The sequence below is a fragment of the Drosophila subobscura genome, chromosome J, assembly GCF_008121235.1.
Source record: "Drosophila subobscura isolate 14011-0131.10 chromosome J, UCBerk_Dsub_1.0, whole genome shotgun sequence".
NCBI classification, from domain to species: domain Eukaryota; kingdom Metazoa; phylum Arthropoda; class Insecta; order Diptera; family Drosophilidae; genus Drosophila; species Drosophila subobscura.
Genome location: NC_048532.1, coordinates 10,314,545 through 10,337,016, shown reverse-complemented (window position 1 = coordinate 10,337,016; position 22,472 = coordinate 10,314,545). Strand labels below are relative to the sequence as shown.

At 47.0% G+C, this 22,472-nt stretch overlaps 4 protein-coding genes and 1 long non-coding RNA gene across 14 annotated transcripts in view; 3 read left to right on the top strand and 2 right to left on the bottom strand.

Moving 5' to 3' along the window:
- The first annotated feature begins 153 nt into the window (after nucleotides 1-153).
- On the top strand, nucleotides 154-1,685 carry LOC117893276. 3 transcript variants are annotated; one of them, XR_004648800.1, is made up of 4 exons: nucleotides 154-335; nucleotides 439-847; nucleotides 920-1,344; nucleotides 1,411-1,685. It is a non-coding gene; the product is annotated as an uncharacterized LOC117893276 (long non-coding RNA). The 3 variants fall into 3 exon arrangements; XR_004648798.1 differs by having other exon boundaries at nucleotides 155-335; nucleotides 905-1,344; XR_004648799.1 differs by having other exon boundaries at nucleotides 155-381; nucleotides 905-1,344.
- A 2,416-nt stretch (nucleotides 1,686-4,101) lies between these two features.
- Nucleotides 4,102-5,791, bottom strand: LOC117893269 (putative U5 small nuclear ribonucleoprotein 200 kDa helicase). Of its 3 annotated transcripts, none has more exons than XR_004648797.1 (4): nucleotides 5,555-5,791; nucleotides 5,043-5,451; nucleotides 4,546-4,970; nucleotides 4,102-4,479 (listed from the first exon to the last, which is right to left on the bottom strand). XR_004648797.1 is itself a non-coding variant. In XM_034799837.1 (3 exons), the coding sequence occupies exons 2-3, from the start codon at nucleotides 4,666-4,668 to the stop codon at nucleotides 4,309-4,311; spliced, it is 294 nt and encodes a 97-aa protein (XP_034655728.1). In that variant the 5' UTR covers nucleotides 4,669-4,985; nucleotides 5,043-5,451; the 3' UTR covers nucleotides 4,102-4,308. The 3 variants fall into 3 exon arrangements, 1 of the variants encoding a protein (XP_034655728.1); XR_004648796.1 differs by having other exon boundaries at nucleotides 4,546-4,985; nucleotides 5,555-5,790; XM_034799837.1 differs by lacking the exon at nucleotides 5,555-5,791 and having other exon boundaries at nucleotides 4,546-4,985.
- A 43-nt stretch (nucleotides 5,792-5,834) lies between these two features.
- LOC117893257 lies at nucleotides 5,835-7,267 on the top strand. 2 transcript variants are annotated; one of them, XR_004648795.1, is made up of 3 exons: nucleotides 5,835-6,300; nucleotides 6,364-7,048; nucleotides 7,117-7,267. XR_004648795.1 is itself a non-coding variant. In XM_034799825.1 (3 exons), exons 2-3 carry the CDS (start codon nucleotides 6,710-6,712, stop codon nucleotides 7,165-7,167), a joined length of 390 nt encoding a protein of 129 aa, XP_034655716.1. In that variant the 5' UTR covers nucleotides 5,838-6,300; nucleotides 6,358-6,709; the 3' UTR covers nucleotides 7,168-7,267. The 2 variants fall into 2 exon arrangements, 1 of the variants encoding a protein (XP_034655716.1); XM_034799825.1 differs by having other exon boundaries at nucleotides 5,838-6,300; nucleotides 6,358-7,048.
- LOC117893232 (brain-specific angiogenesis inhibitor 1-associated protein 2) overlaps nucleotides 7,193-22,472 on the bottom strand; it is a 29,819-nt gene continuing 14,539 nt past the window's right edge. Inside the window, exons 2-13 of one of the 5 annotated variants that reach the window (XM_034799785.1) lie at nucleotides 20,554-21,277; nucleotides 12,358-12,433; nucleotides 12,163-12,246; nucleotides 12,031-12,092; nucleotides 11,771-11,968; nucleotides 11,644-11,709; nucleotides 11,353-11,577; nucleotides 11,064-11,268; nucleotides 10,277-10,998; nucleotides 10,058-10,209; nucleotides 9,073-9,754; nucleotides 7,193-8,949 (exon numbers count right to left, since the gene is read on the bottom strand). In XM_034799785.1, the coding sequence (XP_034655676.1) occupies nucleotides 8,257-8,949; nucleotides 9,073-9,754; nucleotides 10,058-10,209; nucleotides 10,277-10,998; nucleotides 11,064-11,268; nucleotides 11,353-11,577; nucleotides 11,644-11,709; nucleotides 11,771-11,968; nucleotides 12,031-12,092; nucleotides 12,163-12,246; nucleotides 12,358-12,433; nucleotides 20,554-20,598 (3,210 nt within the window). In that variant the 5' untranslated portion in view covers nucleotides 20,599-21,277 and the 3' untranslated portion in view covers nucleotides 7,193-8,256. Of the gene's footprint in view, nucleotides 9,755-10,057; nucleotides 10,210-10,276; nucleotides 10,999-11,063; nucleotides 11,269-11,352; nucleotides 11,578-11,643; nucleotides 11,710-11,770; nucleotides 11,969-12,030; nucleotides 12,093-12,162; nucleotides 12,247-12,357; nucleotides 12,434-20,553; nucleotides 21,278-22,472 lie in introns of all 5 variants that reach the window. The other 4 variants (XM_034799786.1, XM_034799784.1, XM_034799789.1 and 1 more) reach the window with 4 other exon arrangements.
- LOC117893440 lies at nucleotides 21,434-22,202 on the top strand. The gene is made up of 2 exons (XM_034800059.1): nucleotides 21,434-21,976; nucleotides 22,027-22,202. The coding sequence occupies exons 1-2, from the start codon at nucleotides 21,442-21,444 to the stop codon at nucleotides 22,200-22,202; spliced, it is 711 nt and encodes a 236-aa protein (XP_034655950.1). The 5' UTR covers nucleotides 21,434-21,441.

Genomic DNA, 22,472 nt, shown 5'->3' with positions numbered 1-22,472 from the left:
TTTTAGAACATTGATTTTTCTATCTTAAAAAATTATATTCTCAGTGTTGAGAGTCTTAGCTTGCTGGTAATATTAAAAGGAATATTAAAATCGGGGAATATACTTTTCATCGGAATATTCTGAAAATGAGAGGGTATATTTCGGTATACTTTTGAGGGTCAGATGTTATATTTTATCGATAAAACAACGGTCACACTGCGCCATATATCACAAAATGTTAACTTTATTGTAAAAACCAACACAAAATCAATAATTAGCCATCAAAACCCTACGTAAAACGATCTACACTCATGGCAGATTCCGCTGCATGTCAATTGCAGTACGAGTACAAGGCAGTAAGTGCCAAAGCGACAACATGCTAAATTTGCATCCCTCCATGCGGTCTGCTTCTTTGTTTTGATGATAATTTGGCCAATTTAATCTATTTTGTGTTTTTAGATCCTAAATCTTGTGCAACAAGCTAATGCAAGACACATAGAGTGCCTACGTCGCTACTGGCGAGGTCTACTCAATGGTAGGAAAGTGGTATTGAAAGAATATCGGTGACCCTCACACCAAGCTGGAAAATACTGAAGAGCTGAAGCATGATGTGTGTGATCCATGCGGTCTATGTGGATCAGACCAGGGATATCGCCTGCGGTGGAGCTTGGAGCTTTTTTAAGCTGATCGCAAAGTGTAGCTATAGTTCTCATGAACTATAGCTCGATAACAGGATTAGATTCGTGTTGCTGGTCCACCTGGGCATGAGATCACAGACTTTGGCAGCGGTGCCATAAACGCACTGACAGCAACAACTAACTATTATGTACCAGATTTGGATGAATACGTGCCCATTAATTCAGATAATGTGAGTATATCAGCGATAAGCATCGATATAAGTAATTGATGTGTTTTCTTCCTCCAGAGTTGGCCAATAAAGAGGCTGCCAGCAATGGGCAGAAAGATCGGATTCTGCATCCCCTGTACATCGATGTCTATTAGCTGCCAAGTTGCCCGAGTAAGATCTACAGGAGTACCACGGTTTCGCAGAGCAAGTCTGCCGATGTGCTGAAGATTGACTTTGACTCCATCAAGCAGCGGAAGCTATATCGCCAGACAGACAATGAACTCCAACGGCGGCACGGCACTCGCAAATATCAGCTGCCAGTATTGCAAGCTCGCGACTGAGCGATTCGAAGCAGACATTGAGCCGGGCCCCTCCTTTGACACAAGCCTTTCTGGATGTTTAGTGGTCAAATGGCTGCCATGGAACTGGCCCAGATGGTTACCCAGGACATGAGCAAGGACTCGTATTTGCGACATTTTCTGCAATTTAGCGTCGACGTCAAGCGATGCAGTGAGACGGTAAAGTTTAAGCTGACTCTGCCAGCAGCCAGCTCTCTAAGCATATTCTCGTTTTGTGTTTTACAGAAAATCAAAAACTCATTCGTCATCATGGAGCCGAAGGATGAGAACCTTACAGCTTTACATACGCAAATGAGCGATTTGGTATCGGTGTCGGTCCGGCTGCAGAGTGAATGCCTGTCCCGTCACTGCATCCATCTTCCCGCTGAAGATCACGGAAGGCTGGCAGCTCGTTGACCATACATTGTAGTGCAGGAGCGACTTCTACTTGGGCTGCTATCAGGACTTCAAATTCTCAATCTGAGAGTGGGAACGAGTCGGATTAAGGCGCAGGATAAGATTAGCATGTATAATGTACAGAAACATAGCCAATTATGCAAAAATGTACTGAGGTTTTTGTTACAAATAAAAGTGTAGCATACTTTCAGACGGCTCAAAACATTACTGTATAATATGAAGTATCTTTTGGGGGCGGCTTAAATTCTAAAAAGTATTGCATACTTTCGGGGCGAATTTATCCCTCTTTCAAAACTACATATAACAGCCATATCCTTCAGTCCTGGAGGTCCTTGATGGATTCAAATGAAACAGGATACTCTCCCGCTCCCGAGGACTCTTGGCATGTCCTGATCCGACAGGATACAGCCAAGTTATAGCGTTGTAGGGATTTTGGCAGAAAACATCCTTAAAATGGCATTATCCTTAATGTCCTTGCATCCGAAAGGATTCGAAACGATCGGGGACATTGTCCCGATTCCGAGGAGGTGTGGCATGTCCTGATCCGACAGGATACAGCCAAGTTATAGCGTTGTAGGGATTTTGGCAGAAAACATCCTTAAAATGGCATTATCCTTAATGTCCTTGCATCCGAAAGGATTGCAAGCGATCGGGGACATTGTCCCGATTCCGAGGAGGTGTGGCATGTCCTGATCCGACAGGATACAGCCAAGTTATAGCGTTGTAGGGATTTTGGCAGAAAACATCCTTAAAATGGCATTATCCTTAATGTCCTTGCATCCGAAAGGATTCAAAACGATCGGGGACATTGTCCCGATTCCGAGGAGGTGTGGCATGTCTTAATCGTCCTTCAAATAAAGGATAAAACAATAAAACTAATCTGCCTTGTTGTTGTTGTCGATTTGTGTTGTTGTTGTTGTACAACAAGAGAGTGTTTGTTGTACAACAAACACGTCGTTTGCACAGTGGCGCCCCCACGATCGCGTTGGCCACTTCTGGAACTAAAATAACGGAGTTCAAAAATTGACCGTTCGGAGTTGGGGCGCCACTGTGCAAAAAAAAACTGTTGAAAATGCTTCACTCAAATGTAAATTTTCAGACCGAGTACCAGGCCAACAGAAATCAGCAGAAGGTAGCTGGTTTTTACTTTTTTTCTGTGTCAAAAGCTGGCTGCTATGAAACCGCAACTGAATTTTTCAAAATAAAAGTAACCGTTTTTTTGCACAGTGGCGCCCCAACTCTGAACGGTCAATTTTTGAACTCCGTTATTTTAGTTCCAGAAGTGGCCAACGAGATCCTGGGGGCGCCACTGTGCAAACGACGTGTTTGTTGTACAACAAACACTCTCTTGTTGTACAACAACAACAACACAAATCGACAACAACAACAAGGCAGATTAGTTTTATTGTTTTATCCTTTATTTGAAGGACGATTAAGACATGCCACACCTCCTCGGAATCGGGACAATGTCCCCGATCGTTTTGAATCCTTTCGGATGCAAGGACATTAAGGATAATGCCATTTTAAGGATGTTTTCTGCCAAAATCCCTACAACGCTATAACTTGGCTGTATCCTGTCGGATCAGGACATGCCACACCTCCTCGGAATCGGGACAATGTCCCCGATCGTTTCGAATCCTTTCGGATGCAAGGACATTAAGGATAATGCCATTTTAAGGATGTTTTCTGCCAAAATCCCTACAACGCTATAACTTGGCTGTATCCTGTCGGATCAGGACATGCCACACCTCCTCGGAATCGGGACAATGTCCCCGATCGTTTCGAATCCTTTCGGATGCAAGGACATTAAGGATAATGCCATTTTAAGGATGTTTTCTGCCAAAATCCCTACAACGCTATAACTTGGCTGTATCCTGTCGGATCAGGACATGCCACACCTCCTCGGAATCGGGACAATGTCCCCGATCGTTTTTGAATCCTTTCGGATGCAAGGACATTAAGGATAATGCCATTTTAAGGATGTTTTCTGCCAAGATCCCTACAACGCTATAACTTGGCTGTATCCTGTCGGATCAGGACATGCCACACCTCCTCGGAATCGGGACTATGTCCCCGATCGTTTCGAATCCTTTCGGATGCAAGGACATTAAGGATAATGCCATTTTAAGGATGTTTTCTGCCAAAAATCCCTACAACGCTATAACTTGGCTGTATCCTGTCGGATCAGGACATGCCACACCTCCTCGGAATCGGGACAATGTCCCCGATCGTTTCGAATCCTTTCGGATGCAAGGACATTAAGGATAATGCCATTTTAAGGATGTTTTCTGCCAAAATCCCTACAACGCTATAACTTGGCTGTATCCTGTCGGATCAGGACATGCCAAGAGTCCTCGGGAGCGGGAGAGTATCCTGTTTCATTTGAATCCATCAAGGACCTCCAGGACTGAAGGATATGGCTGTTATATGTAGTTTTGAAAGAGGGATAAATTCGCCCCGAAAGTATGCAATACTTTTTAGAATTTAAGCCGCCCCCAAAAGATACTTCATATTATACAGTAATGTTTTGAGCCGTCTGAAAGTATGCTACACTTTTATTTGTAACAAAAACCTCAGTACATTTTTGCATAATTGGCTATGTTTCTGTACATTATGCATGCTAATCTTATCCTGCGCCTTAATCCGACTCGTTCCCACTCTCAGATTGAGAATTTGAAGTCCTGATAGCAGCCCAAGTAGAAGTCGCTCCTGCACTACAATGTATGGTCAACGAGCTGCCAGCCTTCCGTGATCTTCAGCGGGAAGATGGATGCAGTGACGGGACAGGCATTCACTCTGCAGCCGGACCGACACCGATACCAAATCGCTCATTTGCGTATGTAAAGCTGTAAGGTCCTCATCCTTCGGCTCCATGATGACGAATGAGTTTTTGATTTTCTGTAAAACACAAAACGAGAATATGCTTAGAGAGCTGGCTGCTGGCAGAGTCAGCTTAAACTTTACCGTCTCACTGCATCGCTTGACGTCGACGCTAAATTGCAGAAAATGTCGCAAATACGAGTCCTTGCTCATGTCCTGGGTAACCATCTGGGCCAGTTCCATGGCAGCCATTTGACCACTAAACATCCAGAAAGGCTTGTGTCAAAGGAGGGGCCCGGCTCAATGTCTGCTTCGAATCGCTCAGTCGCGAGCTTGCAATACTGGCAGCTGATATTTGCGAGTGCCGTGCCGCCGTTGGAGTTCATTGTCTGTCTGGCGATATAGCTTCCGCTGCTTGATGGAGTCAAAGTCAATCTTCAGCACATCGGCAGACTTGCTCTGCGAAACCGTGGTACTCCTGTAGATCTTACTCGGGCAACTTGGCAGCTAATAGACATCGATGTACAGGGGATGCAGAATCCGATCTTTCTGCCCATTGCTGGCAGCCTCTTTATTGGCCAACTCTGGAGGAAGAAAACACATCAATTACTTATATCGATGCTTATCGCTGATATACTCACATTATCTGAATTAATGGGCACGTATTCATCCAAATCTGGTACATAATAGTTAGTTGTTGCTGTCAGTGCGTTTATGGCACCGCTGCCAAAGTCTGTGATCTCATGCCCAGGTGGACCAGCAACACGAATCTAATCCTGTTATCGAGCTATAGTTCATGAGAACTATAGCTACACTTTGCGATCAGCTTAAAAAAGCTCCAAGCTCCACCGCAGGCGATATCCCTGGTCTGATCCACATAGACCGCATGGATCACACACATCATGCTTCAGCTCTTCAGTATTTTCCAGCTTGGTGTGAGGGTCACCGATATTCTTTCAATACCACTTTCCTACCATTGAGTAGACCTCGCCAGTAGCGACGTAGGCACTCTATGTGTCTTGCATTAGCTTGTTGCACAAGATTTAGGATCTAAAAACACAAAATAGATTAAATTGGCCAAATTATCATCAAAACAAAGGAGCAGACCGCATGGAGGGATGCAAATTTAGCATGTTGTCGCTTTGGCACTTACCGCCTTGTACTCGTACTGCAATTGACATGCAGCGGAATCTGCCATGAGTGTAGATCGTTTTTGATGGCTAATTATTGATTTTGTGTTGGTTTTTACAATAAAGTTAACATTTTGTGAAATATGGCGCAGTGTGACCGTTGTTTTATCGATAAAATATACCATCTGACCCTCAAAAGTATACCTAGATATACCGCTCATTTTAAAATATACCAATGAAAACAACTTATACATTTCCTCGTCAGGTGTCTCTGTTGCTAATTACATAAATGTGTAGTTCATGTGACGCAAATGTTCCCGTGTAGAGAATAAACATCTGATTTTGTTTACATTTTCTTGACAAAAAATGGAGACTGCTACTTTTTTATATCTAAATGACGACTGCATCGCTGCAATTTTAAAACACCTCCCAGCAAGGGATCACATGCACTTTGGTCAAGTATGCAGCCGGTTCAGGAACGTCCAAAACGATTACGCAGCGGGCCTGTACAATCGGCTGGAGCTTACAGACTCAGAACAGGAATTGCGGCTACTGCGGAAAGCGGGTGAACATGTTAGAATTTTGTTTTTGTCCCTTGAAGAAGAACCGACTCCCAGAGGAGTTCTAACCAAAACTTTAGGCGCCCTGGCCAACCTGGAGCGCATTACGTTAAAATGTGGAATTGGCCTGTCGTGCTGCGACATTAAATGTATTATTAACTGCATAGAAAAGTTGCACAAAATAGAAAGCGTTGGCCTAATCCGCGGCGGTGAGATTAAAGATAAAAGATATCCGCTTGAAAGCGAGCCATTGAAATCCATTTTAGTTGCAGACACAACACTTTCCACGGTGGAAACCTATGCAGACAGCGTGGATTTGCTTTCTTCATTTGTGGTGGAGGAGAATGGTCTAATAGAAGACACATTCAGAATTGGAGTACTGCCGTTCGGTAATGGTTCTATCGAGAAAGCTCTGGCTGATATGGTGCCGCACTTGACACATGTGAGAGAGGTGGACCTGACCTTGGAGCGTCCGGCGAGAGAGTACCTGCCCATTACTCAGATCCCTGAGCTGCACACGCTGTCGATATTTTGGAATGATGTCCCCAGGGGACATCTCTGTTGCCATTGCTTTCTGCACTGGCTGCTGCACATTCAGGGCATCTGCTCAATCTGTTTATGGGCGTCAGACACCTCGAGCCCGATGAAGTCAAAGCGATTGCCCGAATACACAGCTTGCAGGACCTGGAACTACTTATCTCGAAGCCCAGCTACATATACCACTTGACGGAGCTGAGAAATCTTGTGCGTCTCCGGTTTAATGAACAGTTCGAGGACAGACTGTCAGCACCAGTGTTGGCCGTGATTCAGGCATGCCCAAGTCTGGCTTACCTCCGTTTGGAGAATGTGATGTCCGACGATTTCATTTACAAGGCATTCAAAGTGCTGCAGCAGACAAGAGACCCCCTCCACCCAAAGGCCCTGTTCCTGGCCGTGCCTCAAGAACAAGTTCTGGGGGTAAATACATAAATGATTAGCACAATAAGTTCACCTTCTAGACTGATATTAATGCCTTTCTATTGCAGAACTTGCAGGACCCGGACATTGAGCGCTATGTACACCTCGTTGGCCATTAATGAGCACCGTGATTGGGGGTGGGCATTGCGTTAACTTTATCTTGTTTATTCAGCGTAATAAGTGAATAAACATTTTCGAACTTTAACATACAAGTAAATACGTACAAACAATTATGTTAACAAACAGTACAACTTAATGACTAACAGAACTTTAGGCCCAGCCGCAACTGCACAGAAGAACTGAACTCTAATTTAAGTACAAATAAATTGTATTATAATATTTGATGTTTATTATGTGGCATGCTCGTAGCAGATGGATTCGCTTTTGTGTGTGGTTTGGTGTGTTCTCTCGGATGGCAACTGGCTGCTTGGTCACAGCAGGAACTCCACCTTCCGCTGTCGTTGCTACTTGTTCACATTCCGATAAATCATGGGTGCCGAGCGGTCGTTGGTCTTCGTGTGTCGCAGCTTGACGGTGGCAAACTGTGAGGCACTGCAAGAGAGTAAGGCACACTTGTCCAGTACAGACTGTGCACCCTTCAAACGCGCCTCTGCTTACGGCTGGTGCGGGAAGGAGTTTTGCAAGCGCTTAATACGTGTGGGGTTCGGGGCTGGGGCTGGGGCTAGCTGGACTTTCAGTAATCTATTGAAAAGTTGCGGTACACACCGCGCCTGCTAGAAAGGCAAATGACATTCGCATTACTTTTGAATTAGCCTGAGGCGGAGGGGACCCCGACTAACAGAGTGAAACATGATGCATGCTTGGGCTTAGACTCTAGACGAAAACAAAATTCAATGGGTACGAGAACGAGTACGAATATGTGGCTGTGGCTGTGGCTGTGACCGAGAATGAAGCCCCAACACTCTAGGCTTGGGTTTTTGCTGCTGCACAGAAAGCGAAGAAGGTGTTTCCTTAGTTACAGTTTACAATTAAAATAGGTATGATTAAATATGTACATAATAAAACAAACAAAAGTTGCGCCCTGCCAGTGGAAAGGTCTCTGGCGAGTGGCACTCAAATACATCTGAGAATCTGCACGAGTCTGCCTGGGGGCATTCCTTTCACGCTCTCTCTGCGCATTTTCTTAACCGGTAAGAAAACGGCGAAACTTCATTCTCCCAGCATGGCTCTGGTCTCGTTCCCGATCCTCACTTCAACTTGGCACTCGCCGACTTTTGCCCTGTGATGCCGTGCTGCTCCTGATCCCAGAAGTCATACCACGGCCCGTAGCTCTTGTTGCCTGTCAGCGTCTTCGAGTTTCTCTCCAGCGTGGCACTGCTGTGATTGTTGCTCTGGCTGTGGCTCTGGTTGTGGCTGTTGGCGGATGACTTGAGGAGTCGTGTCCGCGGCAGAATGGTGGCCGTGGGTGCACTTGCATTTGCTGTGGAATTGCGGGTCAAGGTGCTGTCCTGTTCCTTGGCGGAGGACTTCTTCAGCGTGTTGGTCGCTGTGGTGGACGTGGAGGAGCGGAAGGTGTGGAACTCCATCTGCTGCTGCTGCTGATGGTGCTGGCGGCGCAGCTTGTCATCCTTGCGCACCAAATGATCGTTGATGACGATGCAGTCGTAGGGGTCGGAGCTGGTGGACTTGAGCTCGGCGTCCGACTCGTCGTCCTCGCTGGTGTAGTACTGCTTGAGTATGTCCTGTCGCTTCACCGTTTTCATGACCATTCCATGGCCGTGTCCATGTCCGTGTCCGTGTCCAGCCTTGCTGGCACCTCCGTCATGCTGCAAGTCGTCGAAGAAGTTGTTCACGTCGCTCAGCTTCAGCGTTCCATGCTCATCGCTCTCGCCCTCGTCGGTGGAGAGGGGAAACTGCTGCTGCTGCTGCTGCTGCAGCTGCTGCTGCGAGGGCTTGGACCGACTCAGAGTCTGCGTCTTGTGCTGTGGCGTGGAGGAGGAGCCGCCGGAGCCCTGCTTGTCCAACTTACGATGTGGTTGTGCCTGCTGCTGGGACTGCGACTGGGATTGGGACTGTCCGCGGCGCATGGTGCTCAGCCGCTCACCCTCCGTGGGCTCCTCGATGTCAATCTCGATGGTCTTCATGATCTTCATGCGCGACTTGGGGGTGTAGCTGCTCCTCTGCTGCGGCTGTTGCTGTTGCGGAGGGGGAGGCTGACTCACGCCATAAATGTTTTCATCCTCCTCCCCGTATGGCTCCGTGCTGGTGAGGCTGTCCTTGCGGCCACGCTTCTCCTGCGACGAGCTGGAGTTGTGCGATTTGGTCAGCGTTCCATTGCCATTGCCATTGGCATTGGCATTCCCATTGACGTTGCGCTCCTCGTCCGAGCGTCGCTCCAGCTCATCGCGGTCCCGCATCTCCTCGAGATTGGGTGCTGCCACCAGATCCCGGTGCTGCCACAGCGACATGCCAGCCAGAATATCCTCGCCGCTGCGTCCACCTCCGAACTTCCAGAAGGACTTGGTGCGCTTGAGGCCCGCACTGGATGCCTGCAGTATCTCGTCATCCGAGGCAATCAGATCGTAGCGCATCTTGCCCGCTCCGATCCCATTCTGCCGGCTCAGCCGATGCATGCTCTTGTCGTCCATCTGGCTGTCCACGCTGTTGCGGAAGTTCCGATTCAGCGTCCACGAGGCCACATCCCGGGGCACCGTGTGCGTGTGCGAGTTGGTGTCGGCTCGTCGGCTTTTGGCGGCGAGGATGGTACGGTCGATGGTGCGGATGTGTGGGCGTGCAGGTGCGTGGGGGGGTTAACACAAGAGCAAGACAACAAAGGATAATGGCGATACATGGAAAACAAAACAAGAAGTGTAGGAAAGAAAGCAAACGAAACAGAACATTAAATCGAGCAAAGTTTAGCGCTAAACTGAGGCAAGGCAAGGCAGGGCAGAAAACGAGTAGCAAATGGATGGCTATGGTTTACGGATTACGGATTAGTGACAGAGACAGTGGGAATATGCAGCGGGGTGAGTTTTGCCTTCCACTTACCGAATGGGCACACGCTGCGTGGCTGTCTCCTCATCGGAGTAGTCCACCTCCGGCTGCGGTGGCGGCTCATTGGCAAAGCCGCTGTCATTGCTGCTGTGTAGCGAGGTCTTTGCTGCGACTCCCGACTTGCCCGACGGATGGCTCATGGAGCTCTGTGGAGCAGGAGGAAGGGAGAGAGATTAACTAGAAGCTGGCATCACGGGCAACCCCCACTCATACCTGCGCTCCATTCAGCAGCTTTTGCTTGCGTCTCTCCACGGCGGCCGGCACTCCGTTGGTGGCGCAGAAGCTCTGTGAGCTGTTCAGCATCCTCGAGGACTGGCTCTGCTGTCCGGTGGGCACTGGTGCCGGCAGTGTGGGCGGTGGACCCGGACGTGGATTCGCGCCAGATCCGCCGCGGTATTTCTTTTGCTGCTTGAGCGTGTCGCCGAACATGCGCGTGGGCGAGGACTCCTCGGCACTGTGGTTGCGTCTCCTCCTGTACGTGGCATCGCTGTCCATTAGCTCCAGCTGTGCCTCCGACATGTACTGCTGCTGCTGCTGCTGCTGCTGCTTCTGGTCATGGTAGCTGCGCAGAGCAACAGCAGATCCAGCTCCAGCTCCAGCTCCCATTCCCGCTCCATTGCTCCGCTCGTAGCCCATGTGCATATTCTCGTAGCGACGTCCTGTGGCTGGCAGCACCTCGGAGCCGGTCCCTGTGTCTGCTGCATTTGTGTAGGCCACCGGGAACCAGCCAAAGTGCTGGGTGCGCAGATTCTCGCCAAATTGCCAGCCCTTGGCCTTGCCGCCCACCAATGCGATGCGGTCGCCCTCCTCGAAGGACAACTGATTCTCCCCGGAGGGCATGTAGGCGTACAGAGCCTTGACCAAGGGACGCTGATCCCCACGCTGATCATCGCTCAGCGGCGACAGTTGCTCCTCAATGATTTTGTGTTTGTTGCCTGCAGGACAAAGGGAACAAAGGGAAGTTCAGTCTCTAGAGGGCCCTGCTCCTGCAGTCACTTACCCGATCCCAGGCCAGTGCCCACGAGTGCCAGATTGAAGTCTGACTTGGCGCGTGGCAGCGAGTTCTGTGCGTAGTGCGATGACCCCGCTCCGCCGATATTCTCACGCTCGTGCAGGGTGCGCATATCCCCGTAGGGGGCGTCGATGCTGCGCGATTTCTTCAGCTGGGTGTGTGCCTGCTCATCGTCCCCGTCTTTGATGCGCTCCTGCAGGCGGGGATGGGGATGGGGAGGGGATTGGTTAACAAAGTTGTTAGCGCCCAATCGAAGCTGGGGCAGGGCATCACTCACCAGTCGCCTCATGTTCGCGTTGTTGTTGTGGTTGCTGCTGCTGCTGTAGCCGCTCTCGTACGCTGCCGGCGGAATGATCTCACGAGAAGCGGCAATTTCTTGCCAATTTTCAAAATTATTATCAATTACCGTCTTCCCGGTGGTGTGATAGGCCATCCAGTGCTTGGCGATCGAGCACTGGCGCTCCAAGACGAACCCGTAGCGACGTCGCTCCTGTGTCATGGCCTGAACGGAAGTGGAGAGTGAACAATCGTGAGTGAGAGGAGGAGCAGAAAGATTCGTGGAACTTACATTCTTATAGCTCTGATCGCAGAACACATCCAGCTTCTTCTTTTGATCCTCCAGCACCTGCAGGCTCTGTGGACGAGGGGATTTCAGTTGCTTTGATTAGCAGCCAGGAAGCGCTCGGTCCACTCACCCGCAGCTCCTTCTCGGTGTTCTCGGGCGTGGCCTTTTTCTTGCGCTGCTTCTTCATTGTGGCGACCGCCTTCTGGTAGCTGTCCATGCGCACCTTGTGCTGCTGCATGAACTTCTTCTGCTCGTGCTGCACCACCTTCGTGTCCTTCTCCAGATTCGTCTCCAATGGCACCAATAGATCGACATAGAAGGCTTTCAGCTGCAATAATTTCAGGCATCAATTATAGATCTCTTCCCCAATCGCTGCCGTTTTCCACTCACAATATTCATCTGCTGCTCCTGTATATCCTTGTTGACGTTCACAACGCTCATCAAAGCTGAACCTAATTGGGGAAAAGAGAACAGAATGCATTTGTTTCGACTGTTCGACTGCTGTTTGGCGCGGAGTCTTACCAATATCTCCCGTTCCGCTCTGCTGGGCGTTCATTGCAATCTTGGCCAATGCTTCATTGAATAGACGCGAGGCGGTTGCGGCACCTGTTGCATGAAATGCCACGGAATGCATTGCAAATTAGTTAACTGTACACTGCAGACAATAGATCCCCCCACGGTTCTTGTGGTCACTTATGGGCGGGGGGTTTCACTCACCATGCAACGCCTTGAGGTAGCTCTTGCCTGCCGCGATCAGCTGCCTGGCCCCCGGATTGAATCTGTCGAGTATATTCTGTAAATAGCAGAGCAGAAACATCGAGTCGATGCAGTCGTTAGTTGTCGGCTTGCACAGATAATTAAATGTAATTTATGAGCCGGCAGCCAGCAGCCAGCAGCCTCCCATTTGTGGCCACATTTCAATTTCATTTTGTGTCTTGGGCCAGGCTGCACCAATGCATCGCTGGGTAATCGTTTGCTGCCACATTGTGCCGCGGGTAGTAAAAGTTTGTTGTGTAAGTTGATTAGAGCCAATGTTGTCTGCTGTTTTGCGTTGTGCTGTGGTCAGAGACATCGTTAGTTCCGTGTAACAAAACCAAGAAACATCAAAAGCAAAAGTCGCACTCGTAATGCTAATTGAACATTTGGCAATCTATCATCTACGCGAGTGGCGGTGACTGTAAATGAAAGCGATGCTCTGCCTTAATGGTTGCAGTCACCCAACAACAATTAAAATTCCAACTAAACAAATCCGAAAAACATTTACAGCTGATGAACACTTTGGATTAGAATTACATTTAGGGAAATTTGTGGCGAAAATATCAACTGAGGGACAGCTAGCTATTTTTATTTCATTTTCTTAAAAGTCTTTGCCACTTCCCGATGCTTTTCCTCAAGTGCAGAGTCATGTTTTGTGGGCCATTTGTGTGCCAATTATGAACTGGATTTTATTTCCAACTGGCTTCCCCGGTGTGTATTCAACTCTCATTTGTTTATCTCATAGTCGAATTGCAAACGTAATCATATGTAAGACACGATCCCTGACCAGATTCTGTACCGGTTTCAGGCATCATTAAATTTTCATGCGGGTTTCCAGTTGATTTTCGTCAAGCAACTTCCATGGAGGATTTAATGATGTGGATGCCAGAGTAGATTAGATTGGAAAACGGTAACCAGATATTAAATCAGAGTTAATTTGGCCACAGATGTTTCAACGGTGTTGTCAGAAGTCAAACTATTCCCCAAAAAACAATCAATTAAACTCCATTAATTATTGTAAGCCAAAGATAAAATATTCTACACTTCACATAAATCAAGATTCAATATTCAAACTAACATTTTCTAAGGCATAAACTCTGTCAGTAATTAATCATTTCAATGCCTCCCCCATAGCCCAGGGGAACACCCAGAGAATGTGGAATTATTCAACAGAATTCATGGATCTATACTGGGCAATGAGTCACTCCGATCATCAGTGCTAAACCGCATGATAGCGACTCGGAAAATGCAAAAATATCTACAGCCAAGCGACAATTAATTAACAACTTTACAGATGGGAAAAGATTTGCATACAATGCGAGATCGAGACGCCGGATAGAGGGATAGAGTTGAAAGGTGCATCTGGAATGACGTGAGTGAACCGCTTGGCATGCCTCTGACATCATCGTAGAGTGGAGCGAGTGCTGACACCCATAAACAGCCAATGACAAAGAGCAACATTGGTCCTGGGCGTGGCCAAACAAGAGACAATGTCGAGCTCTTAGCACGCAGAGGCCCACAGCCCACAGTCACGAAAACAAAACAGAAACTGTCTTTGGCCACAAAGTGTTTTCATTGTCTGTCCGGAACAAAGAAGCTTGGCTCTAGCTTTCCAAAAAGGCAAATCTTTAAACACTCGTTAGATGCGAGCATAATTGATGGTTCTGTGTGTTGGGTTCTTGTGCTGAGAAATTCTTTGGTGGTCAATCATTTCCGGCTGCCTTGAGCTGATCAAAGCCCAGCACTCACTCACCGACTACCCAAAAGACTTGTGGCCAACAATTAGCAACAAAATGTCAAAAAAATAAAGTGCAAACAATAGATTTTCCCTCTCTCTTGCACTCTCTTGCTCTCTGGGGAACAGTTCAATTCGCTTGTGCCCAGCGAGTTATTTGCCTCAACAATTTATTGGCCGCAAATGTGGCATCCAAGGCGTGGGAATGACTCGAACTCGAGTCTCAAAAAAAGTCAGTTGTTCCGATGGTTGAATACTCAAACACTCGTCCGCCCAAGGTCGCTGCTGTTTAACGATTCAACTTGCCCGAGTTTGAGTGTTTGCTTTTATGATCTACTAGCCGGCTGGCTTACATTTATCTTTATCTGACACTCAAAAGATACAGATACAGAGGCTCCGCATGGAGTTGCGTGCCCTTCTCAAGTGCACTCGTGCCGATTGACCTCAGCTGCAATTACATTTAAAAAATAGTTACAGCCACAGAGACGTCTGACTCGTGCCTTAACCCTCTGTGGGGGATCAGCCGTTATGTGTTTATCAATGTTAATTGTTGGCTACTCATTTGCGGTTGCTGCAGTCAAAGTTTGGGCTACCATTATCATAATAAACAACTGTTGGACTGTGCGATCTGTGCATTGATTTTACCCTTGATCTAATGATAGCAATGAAGACACTAAGTGACTCCGCTGATGAAGTTAAACAAATAAATTCGAGTATTTTTTGAGTAAACGTTTAGCTGCCAAAAGCTCTGAAGAGCTTTCGGTATGGAAATATTTGAGAGTTTCACAGATTTATTCCTCATCAGAGAGGACTCTATGGCACCTCCTCTATCTCTAAAGTGTTATCCCCCCTCCGCATCACGTTGTACCTTTTGCTCTGCGATCTTATCTGTTTGGTGTAATTGCTCGAGCTTCAACTGTTTAACAAATTCCTCGCCGTTCGATTCGGCAATTAACCAGATAGCCGTATCCCTGCCACTCCCCCACTCAGCGGGGCAATTAGAAATGCGACTTGCTGACGCAACCGCCTATCGCGCCCGCAAATCTGCAGCTCAGCGAGCAACAACAGCCGCACTTAACCCAAAATTAATTGAGGTAGTCTTGCCCATGCCAGATACTAACCCAAGTCTGAATCTAAACCAAGAGTGGGGTGGCTTTGTCTCTAATCGTCGCTTAACATAAATCGCCAGGCCACATGTGTAATTTTTTTAATTAAAACAGAGCTACTAACCCAACCTCTCCCCCCCTCTCTCTCTCTCTTTGTAAGTTTAGGCAGGCAACGAGGCGTAATGGTGGAAGGGTAGAAAGGGTACGGTATAAAGCGAAGGAGAGCCACATTCAGGTTAGGCCATAATTCAGCGACGCCAGCCAGCGACACACCCACCTCAGTCAGAGGCATGCGAGAATGCAGCCACAAAACAACAGCGCCAACAACAAGCAAACAGCCAGCAAACAACAGCAAAGGAAGACTTTCAGCAGGTAGCGAAGCTTTGAATACACTTACAGTTACAGTTACAGTTAATGTACGACGCGTGTGCGCGTCTTCTTCCTCGCTCGATCCATTTGATCCCTCTCTTAATTTGGTTACTCTCTCTCTTCTTTTACTTATTCTATGGAGAGAGTATTTACAGCTATGTTGATGCTGACGGTGGGCTTAATTGTCAATTCGTTCGATGCAATTACAGTGGGCTTAAGAAGTAATCGTATTTGTTCAATGGAATTAAGGAACACAACATCTGAGTAAAGTTACAGTAAACATAACAGTCAGAGAGTAAGAGCAAAGAAGGTTGCAGTTTGCTCATAAATGCGTTTTAGGTATTTGTTTTGGCAGAAGGAAGAGAGCGAAAAAGCTTTTTTTGTGTTTGTTACTCTCTCGAGCTCTCTTCTCAAATTCAAAGTCAGCAAAGAAGCGGTGAAGTTGCGAATTAACAGTAAAGACAGCAAAATCAAAAGGTAGAAAAGGAGGATGGCGATTTAAAGTGAGCGAAGGAATGGAGTACCCAGAGTACTAACTACATTGGCAAACATTTAAACAAAGTCGTAGTACCCCTCCAAAAGGGTACGCTGACGAGCAACAACCGTAAGCCGCAATTATGCCAATTAGAAAACAACAAATGCAAAAAGCAACACGCAACAGGTATTCAAACAGCAATAACAACGAGCAGGAAAAATGCCAACAACAACTTTAATAACATTAACAACAACAATAACAACAACGAAACCAAAACCCAACTGTTGACAAAACTTCAACGAAGGCGTCAAGCCGCAACCAGTCACGCCCACACAGCTAGTGGCAGAGAGAGGAGTGGCACCGTGGCGGTGTCACACAGCAGAGGTGTGGCTGTGGTTAGCCTCTTCCCAGCTTAAGGCCCCCCACTGGGCGCCAAACTCCTCGCTGCTCGAGACAGATAATGAACGCAAAGTGCGTGAAAAATGCTAAACGCAAGGTAATTCTCGGTTGCGTGACTTTTTCCCAGGCCTTCGGGATAAGCTGCAATAAAGTTAAATTACTGCCAGGGCCAAAGGCGAAGAGCAGATGTCCTTGGGAACTAAAACGGAATGGGAGGAGAGTTTTGGGAATAAGAAATATTCAAGAGGTAAAAGATGGAAGGCTTGAGAACCCAAAATAAATCTATGAACTTGAGTCTTCTCCGTTTTCCTGTAACTTCGAACAGCCAACATCCTCCAGTTGGGTTAGGGTATAAGCAAAACGATTCAAAGTCCAATTGGTAGGGCTTCTCTCGGCCGAGTCGGACGTTAACCCAGTTCCATTTGCCATGGTCATACCCATGCCGGTGCCGGCTCTCTTAGCCATTTACATTCCCATTCCTCGGGAGAGGGGCTGGCCAGGTGACAGCGCCAACCCAGGCGATGTGACATCGTTCCACGAGGCGGCCTCTCTAATGCGGCAGCAGCAGCAGCAGCAGCAGCAGCAGCAGCCTTAGAAATGCCTCAGACATGGCAATCATGGGTACTGTCCGCCTGTCCGCTGTCCGCACTCTCAGTGCCTGCTCCCAGCTCCATGGTTCAGTCCTCAGTCGCCAGACCAGACCCAAATACCCTGGCATTAGGCACTGTCGCTGTCGTCGTCGTCAGTGGCTGCAATTTTAATTTATTTTCATTGCTTGTCTTGTCCCTCTCTCCCCTCTCTCTCTCTCTCTCTCTCTCTCTCTCGTTCACTGTCTACTTCTCCCTGGTGGATTTTTTGTTGCAGTTTCAGCACACTACGGACACCTCCGTTCCATCCCACAGAGTGCTGGGTGCCTGCTCTTGCGGGGCTTCGTCTCCTTCAGCGCCTCCAGAGGCGCAGGTTGGCTTGGTCTTTTGTGTGGTCACCTGAACGTCACTCCGATCTGATCACTGGCGGCAGCCTGCTCCCGGCTTCAGCTTCAGGCTTCAGCTTCGATTTATGTGCCGGAGAATGTGCCATAAATCTAAGCGAATGACAAACAATTTGAAGTCATTCATCGCCACCGCATGGCAGCTGTTTGAATGAAATGCGTTTCTGAACATTGCTTTGACGGCACAACTTGCCTGCGGTTTGCCACCACTCAAAAAACAATATTCACTCTGGAAAATGAATGTCCATCTGAGGCTTGATGAACGGCAATGAATGTGGAATGGCATGCAGTAAAAGAAACTCGTACTTTTGTGGGGAAATAGTCACAGAATTAATTTAATTAATTTCCAATCTTAAATTCCTGCCAAAACTTCTACCTTAAGCCCGTTGCAACTTGTAGACCGTTGAATAATTGCAAAATATAAATGCAAAAGTGAAAGTGAGGCGAATTATGTATTAAATTCAGAGCTTCAGTACATCTCTCCACATAATTGACTTGCTTGCAACTTGAGATTTATCTTGCGGCTGACACAAAGAGATTTACGAGCCTACAATTTTTTGAATTGCAATAAATCTTGGCAGTAAAATTATGAAAAGAGGTTTACAAATGTGATTTATATAAAACCTTTTTTATTTACAAATTATAATCATTGTGGCCAAGGAGCCTCTCGTTCTGCCTTTGTAGAGAATCAACTCACACAAATATCAAATATAATCACTTCTCAGACTCATTGGCAGACCCGCAGATCACGGAGTCACCGTTGAGTGTATGAATTTTTAGAAAGGCCAGAAAACGGACCGCACCTGAGCTTAGAATGGAATAGAAAATCAAAAACCGAATGAGATATCGCATTAATTAAAACCCGTTTAGAAACTGCGAGTGGCCGAACCCAGAAGTGAATTCAGACCCATGCCAGAGCCCAGACAATCTCTTAAATAAATGATAAAATTATAAATGAAAATCCAACGCAATACAATGTCATAATAGATCGATGGACGAGTGGACCGACCGACAACAGACAATTGTGAATAAATCACTTGGAATTAAGCCATCATCATCGTGTGGATGTTGGGAGGAAGTCACTTCACTTCACTCCACTCCACTCCACTTGAATGTTGATTGATGCTCTCTCGCGGTAATTCAGATTCGCGTCGCGGTGCAAGTTCGTTTCCTGAGTCTTTCGCCTGTCGGGTGGCGCAACCCACTAATTAAATGGGTCCACAGTCCACATATTTATTCGATTTTCTTCGCCTGCGACTGTCACACAAATAAACAAGAGTGTTAAACAAAAAATATGAAAGAAAAACAGCAGCGCGCAGCGGGGAAAATGCAAATGGCGGTCGAGTAAGTGCAGCCATGTGCAACGTGCAACGTGCGACGCGTCGCTGCAGGGAAGCAACCCGAAAACAAAATTTCCGCAATTTTCCAGCTGCCTGGCAAGACAGCAAAGACCGCAAAGCAGCAGCAGCCTCAGCACCAGCAGCAAGTTTTCCAAAGAAAAAACTGCAAAGTTACATAATGAAATGGATGCGCGAAAAATGTGCAATGCCTTTGCCACAATGTGGCCCCAGGCAGATGCAACACACAGCTCAAAAGCAGCCCAAAAACTTGCCAAACTCCCAAGGCGGAGTCGCCTCTCGTTTTCTCTGTCTATATCTTGATTGTCTTCCCCTCTCTGGCGTCAAGTGGGGTGAACTGGTGGCCTGGTGGGTCGCACGCAAACAAACAAATCAAATCAATCCCCAATTGAACTTGTTTGCTCGCAACGTATTGGATTGGTTCCGAATGTTTTGAAGCTGCGATCCGATACGTATCGTATGGCCAGAAATGTATGCCAAAAAAAAAACAACGACAACAACACAGCCGCCTTGTGTCGTGACCAAATTTGGATATGAATTTACACAGCAGCCAACAAACAACAGCCAACAGGCCAACGGCCAACAGGGCCCACAAGAAATTCACTTTCAAAATGTCTTTTAGCCATTTTAAGTCTTAAGATATTTACGGGTTTTGTTGTTCATATTTGAAATGATCTTTTCTGGAGGGTACTTTGAGGACTTTAAGATTAGGTTTGCTTACAACGACAGACAGTAAGCCATGCCAATGCTCGGCTTTTGATTAACTTCAAGACAGGAAAAGGAGAATACAAATGGTTAAAAATAATAAAGAAATTGCAAGTATACAATTTGCGGCAGAAGATGAATTCGTATACAGAAATGCCTTCAAAGTCGTTGTCTTGAAAATTACGAGAGTCGAAGCAGCAATCAAAAGTATTCTACAGAATTTTACTCAAAGCTTTTTACTGGATTTTTAAATGCCAACCATTGGGATATTGCCATTAAAGCAACAAACATATTTTACAACACCCCAGTGAGGGTTGCCAGACATCCACTAAACCTCCCACCAACATTCAAAACTCTAAAAGTCCAACACATGAGAGTAAAAGTACGAGTACATCCCAAGTCCCATAAACACAACTCAAAGGCAATTAAAATCAATAACCTCCAGCACCAGGGCAGCGTTTGCTTTATGAACTTTTAAGGGTACATATTTATATACATACATAAATATATGTACATAATCGTATGTGCCTGATGGTATGCCATTTTTGTAGATTAACTTTTTTGTGTGGCTTTCGTTTCGTGGTGATCGCGTGTGGCGATTAAATTAGTTTACAAAGAAAACGTTTATCGTTGTAAATGGTTTTCCAAAAAGGGTAAACATCGTTGCGAGCATAACGGTAAATTGGTGGCAAGTGTCTAATAGAAATGGCCTTCATGCAACAGCTAACCGTTAGATCATTTAGCCAGTCTGCCAGCGGGGATTATATAAGACAATTTTCAGTCTAACCTTCGAACATTAATAAAACGAGAAGGGACGTGTGAGACGCTTCTTACGCGTGGCCTCGCTGTCATGAAATTATCTCACTTTTTCCCTACCTCAAGGCTCGCACAGTCCATCTTTCTATTACAGAGTAGCTTAGCAGGAGCGACTCTCTCTCTCTTCCGCTGATCCCTGCACCCCAATAACAATCCTAGCACCCATTTAATCACATCTTAAGCATCTAATTTCCTGCACTTACCCGATAAACGCCATCGACAAGTTTTGTAACTTCTTCGGCCTCCATTGTGGTGGCTGGTTCTCCGGTTTGCCGCTTGCTGTCGATCAATGAATGTGACTTGAAGTGGTTTGTGGCTCCAAGTAGCTAAATAACTGGGCTACTGATGAGTCGAACCGAAGCAGCAAAACAAAAGGCGCCCGAAAATCACTTGCAGGTCGAATTCACTTTCAGCTGCAGCGCCCGCTGCGGATTCAGCTTCAGATTTTGGACACGCGTTGCACTCGATTTTCACTTTCCAAAATGTGGCACACAGCGCTGAAAAGACGTTGAACCGGGGGGCCAACTCAAACTCAAACCCAAACCCGAATTTGGAGTAAACTTGTAACTTTGACTTTCGTTGCAGAGAATCTTGGAAATCTCGTTTCTGGCTGGCTCAGACAGCCGGGGGAACTGTCGTGTCGTGACTTTCTTTTTGGCGGGCACAGACCAGACCAGACAAGACCAAACCAGAGCTCAAATCGAAAACACGTAATGCCGCCACAAATCAGGTAAATGAAATGAGCCAGCAAAGCGCCAACAAAGTGTTTGGCTGTGTTGCTGTGGCTGTTGCTTCTGGCCAACTGTTGAGCTTCTCGTTGGAGCTGCGTGCTGCGAGGTCTTTGAATTTTGTTGCTTTGTACAATGTTTGCACGGCCTGTTATCATCAATTTCCACCGTGTTACACGTGATTCGGTTATTTGTGGATCTGAAATAGAGAGAGAAACGCAATTAGGAATAAATATTGCCAGGCATAAATGTATCAAAAAATGGACAAAACGCGTTCTGGTCACCCTGGCAACAGACTCAAAAGCTTGATCGATATTTGCGCCAGGGAATTTTCTCTTTGCATTTCCTTAACTTTGTTTCAGAATGAGCAAACTCGATGATTTGCTGGCCAAGAAAAAGACGGTTGTGCCCGTGCTGGACCTGAGTCGCAGCAACATTCAAACCAATGAGGAGTTCAAGCGGCTGTTCGAGAAGGTGCCCGACTACAAGATGCGGCCCGTGAAGGTGCGCGCCGAGGAGATCAAGATCCGGGACAAGGACTACGCCTTCAAGATGCCCAAGAAGGAGATGCGCAAGCTGCTCAAATCGAATGGCGAGCGGGAGCCGCTCTACGTCTATGCGGATCCCGTGCCCACCGAAATGAAGGATGTGGTGCTCATGGAGCTCTGCGCCGTGCCCATCGACTGGAAGATGCTCACGACGCTGCGGCCCAAGAACAAGCAGGAGGAGGAGTACTTCAGTCGCATGGTGGAGATGGGCAAGCTGGAGCTGAAGACCGAGGCCAGGGATCGCCGCGAGTTTGCGCTGAACAGCGGCGTGAAGAAGCTCAAGAACAAGTCGGGCATTGTGGAGACCAGACTGATGACCTGCGAGTCCTGCGGCGAGGAGATGTGTTGCGGTAAGACCTTAGCTTTATTTTCTTACATTCATTAATTTCGCAGCTTTCAGGCAAGTCCTGTGGCGACTTCAACTACGATTTGTACATCCGCGTGGAGGCTCGGGTCGTGAAGCCCAAGCCCGTGGCCATGAGCACGAACAAAACCAAACTGAATGGCCGCAAGAAGTCCTCGGTGGCTGGCACCAAAATCAAGGTGAAGAAATCCTCCAACACCAAGGGCACTTGAAGGAAACAAACTAAGAATTCTATTCGATATTCTCTCAGCATTTTCAACCCATTAAATAATGCTGAAATATCCTCAAATCTTGTACAAGTCTTGGCCTCTTTTTATGGCCATTATTATATCTCGGAAAGTATGTTAACCCAAGCCAATTACCATAAACCCTATCCGAAAAACATGCCGCACCACTGAGAGAGCTGCAAAGACGCAAAGTAGAAATTTTTGAAGATATTTTTCCCCAAGTGGGGCTCTGGAGCGGACAACGACAACGACAGC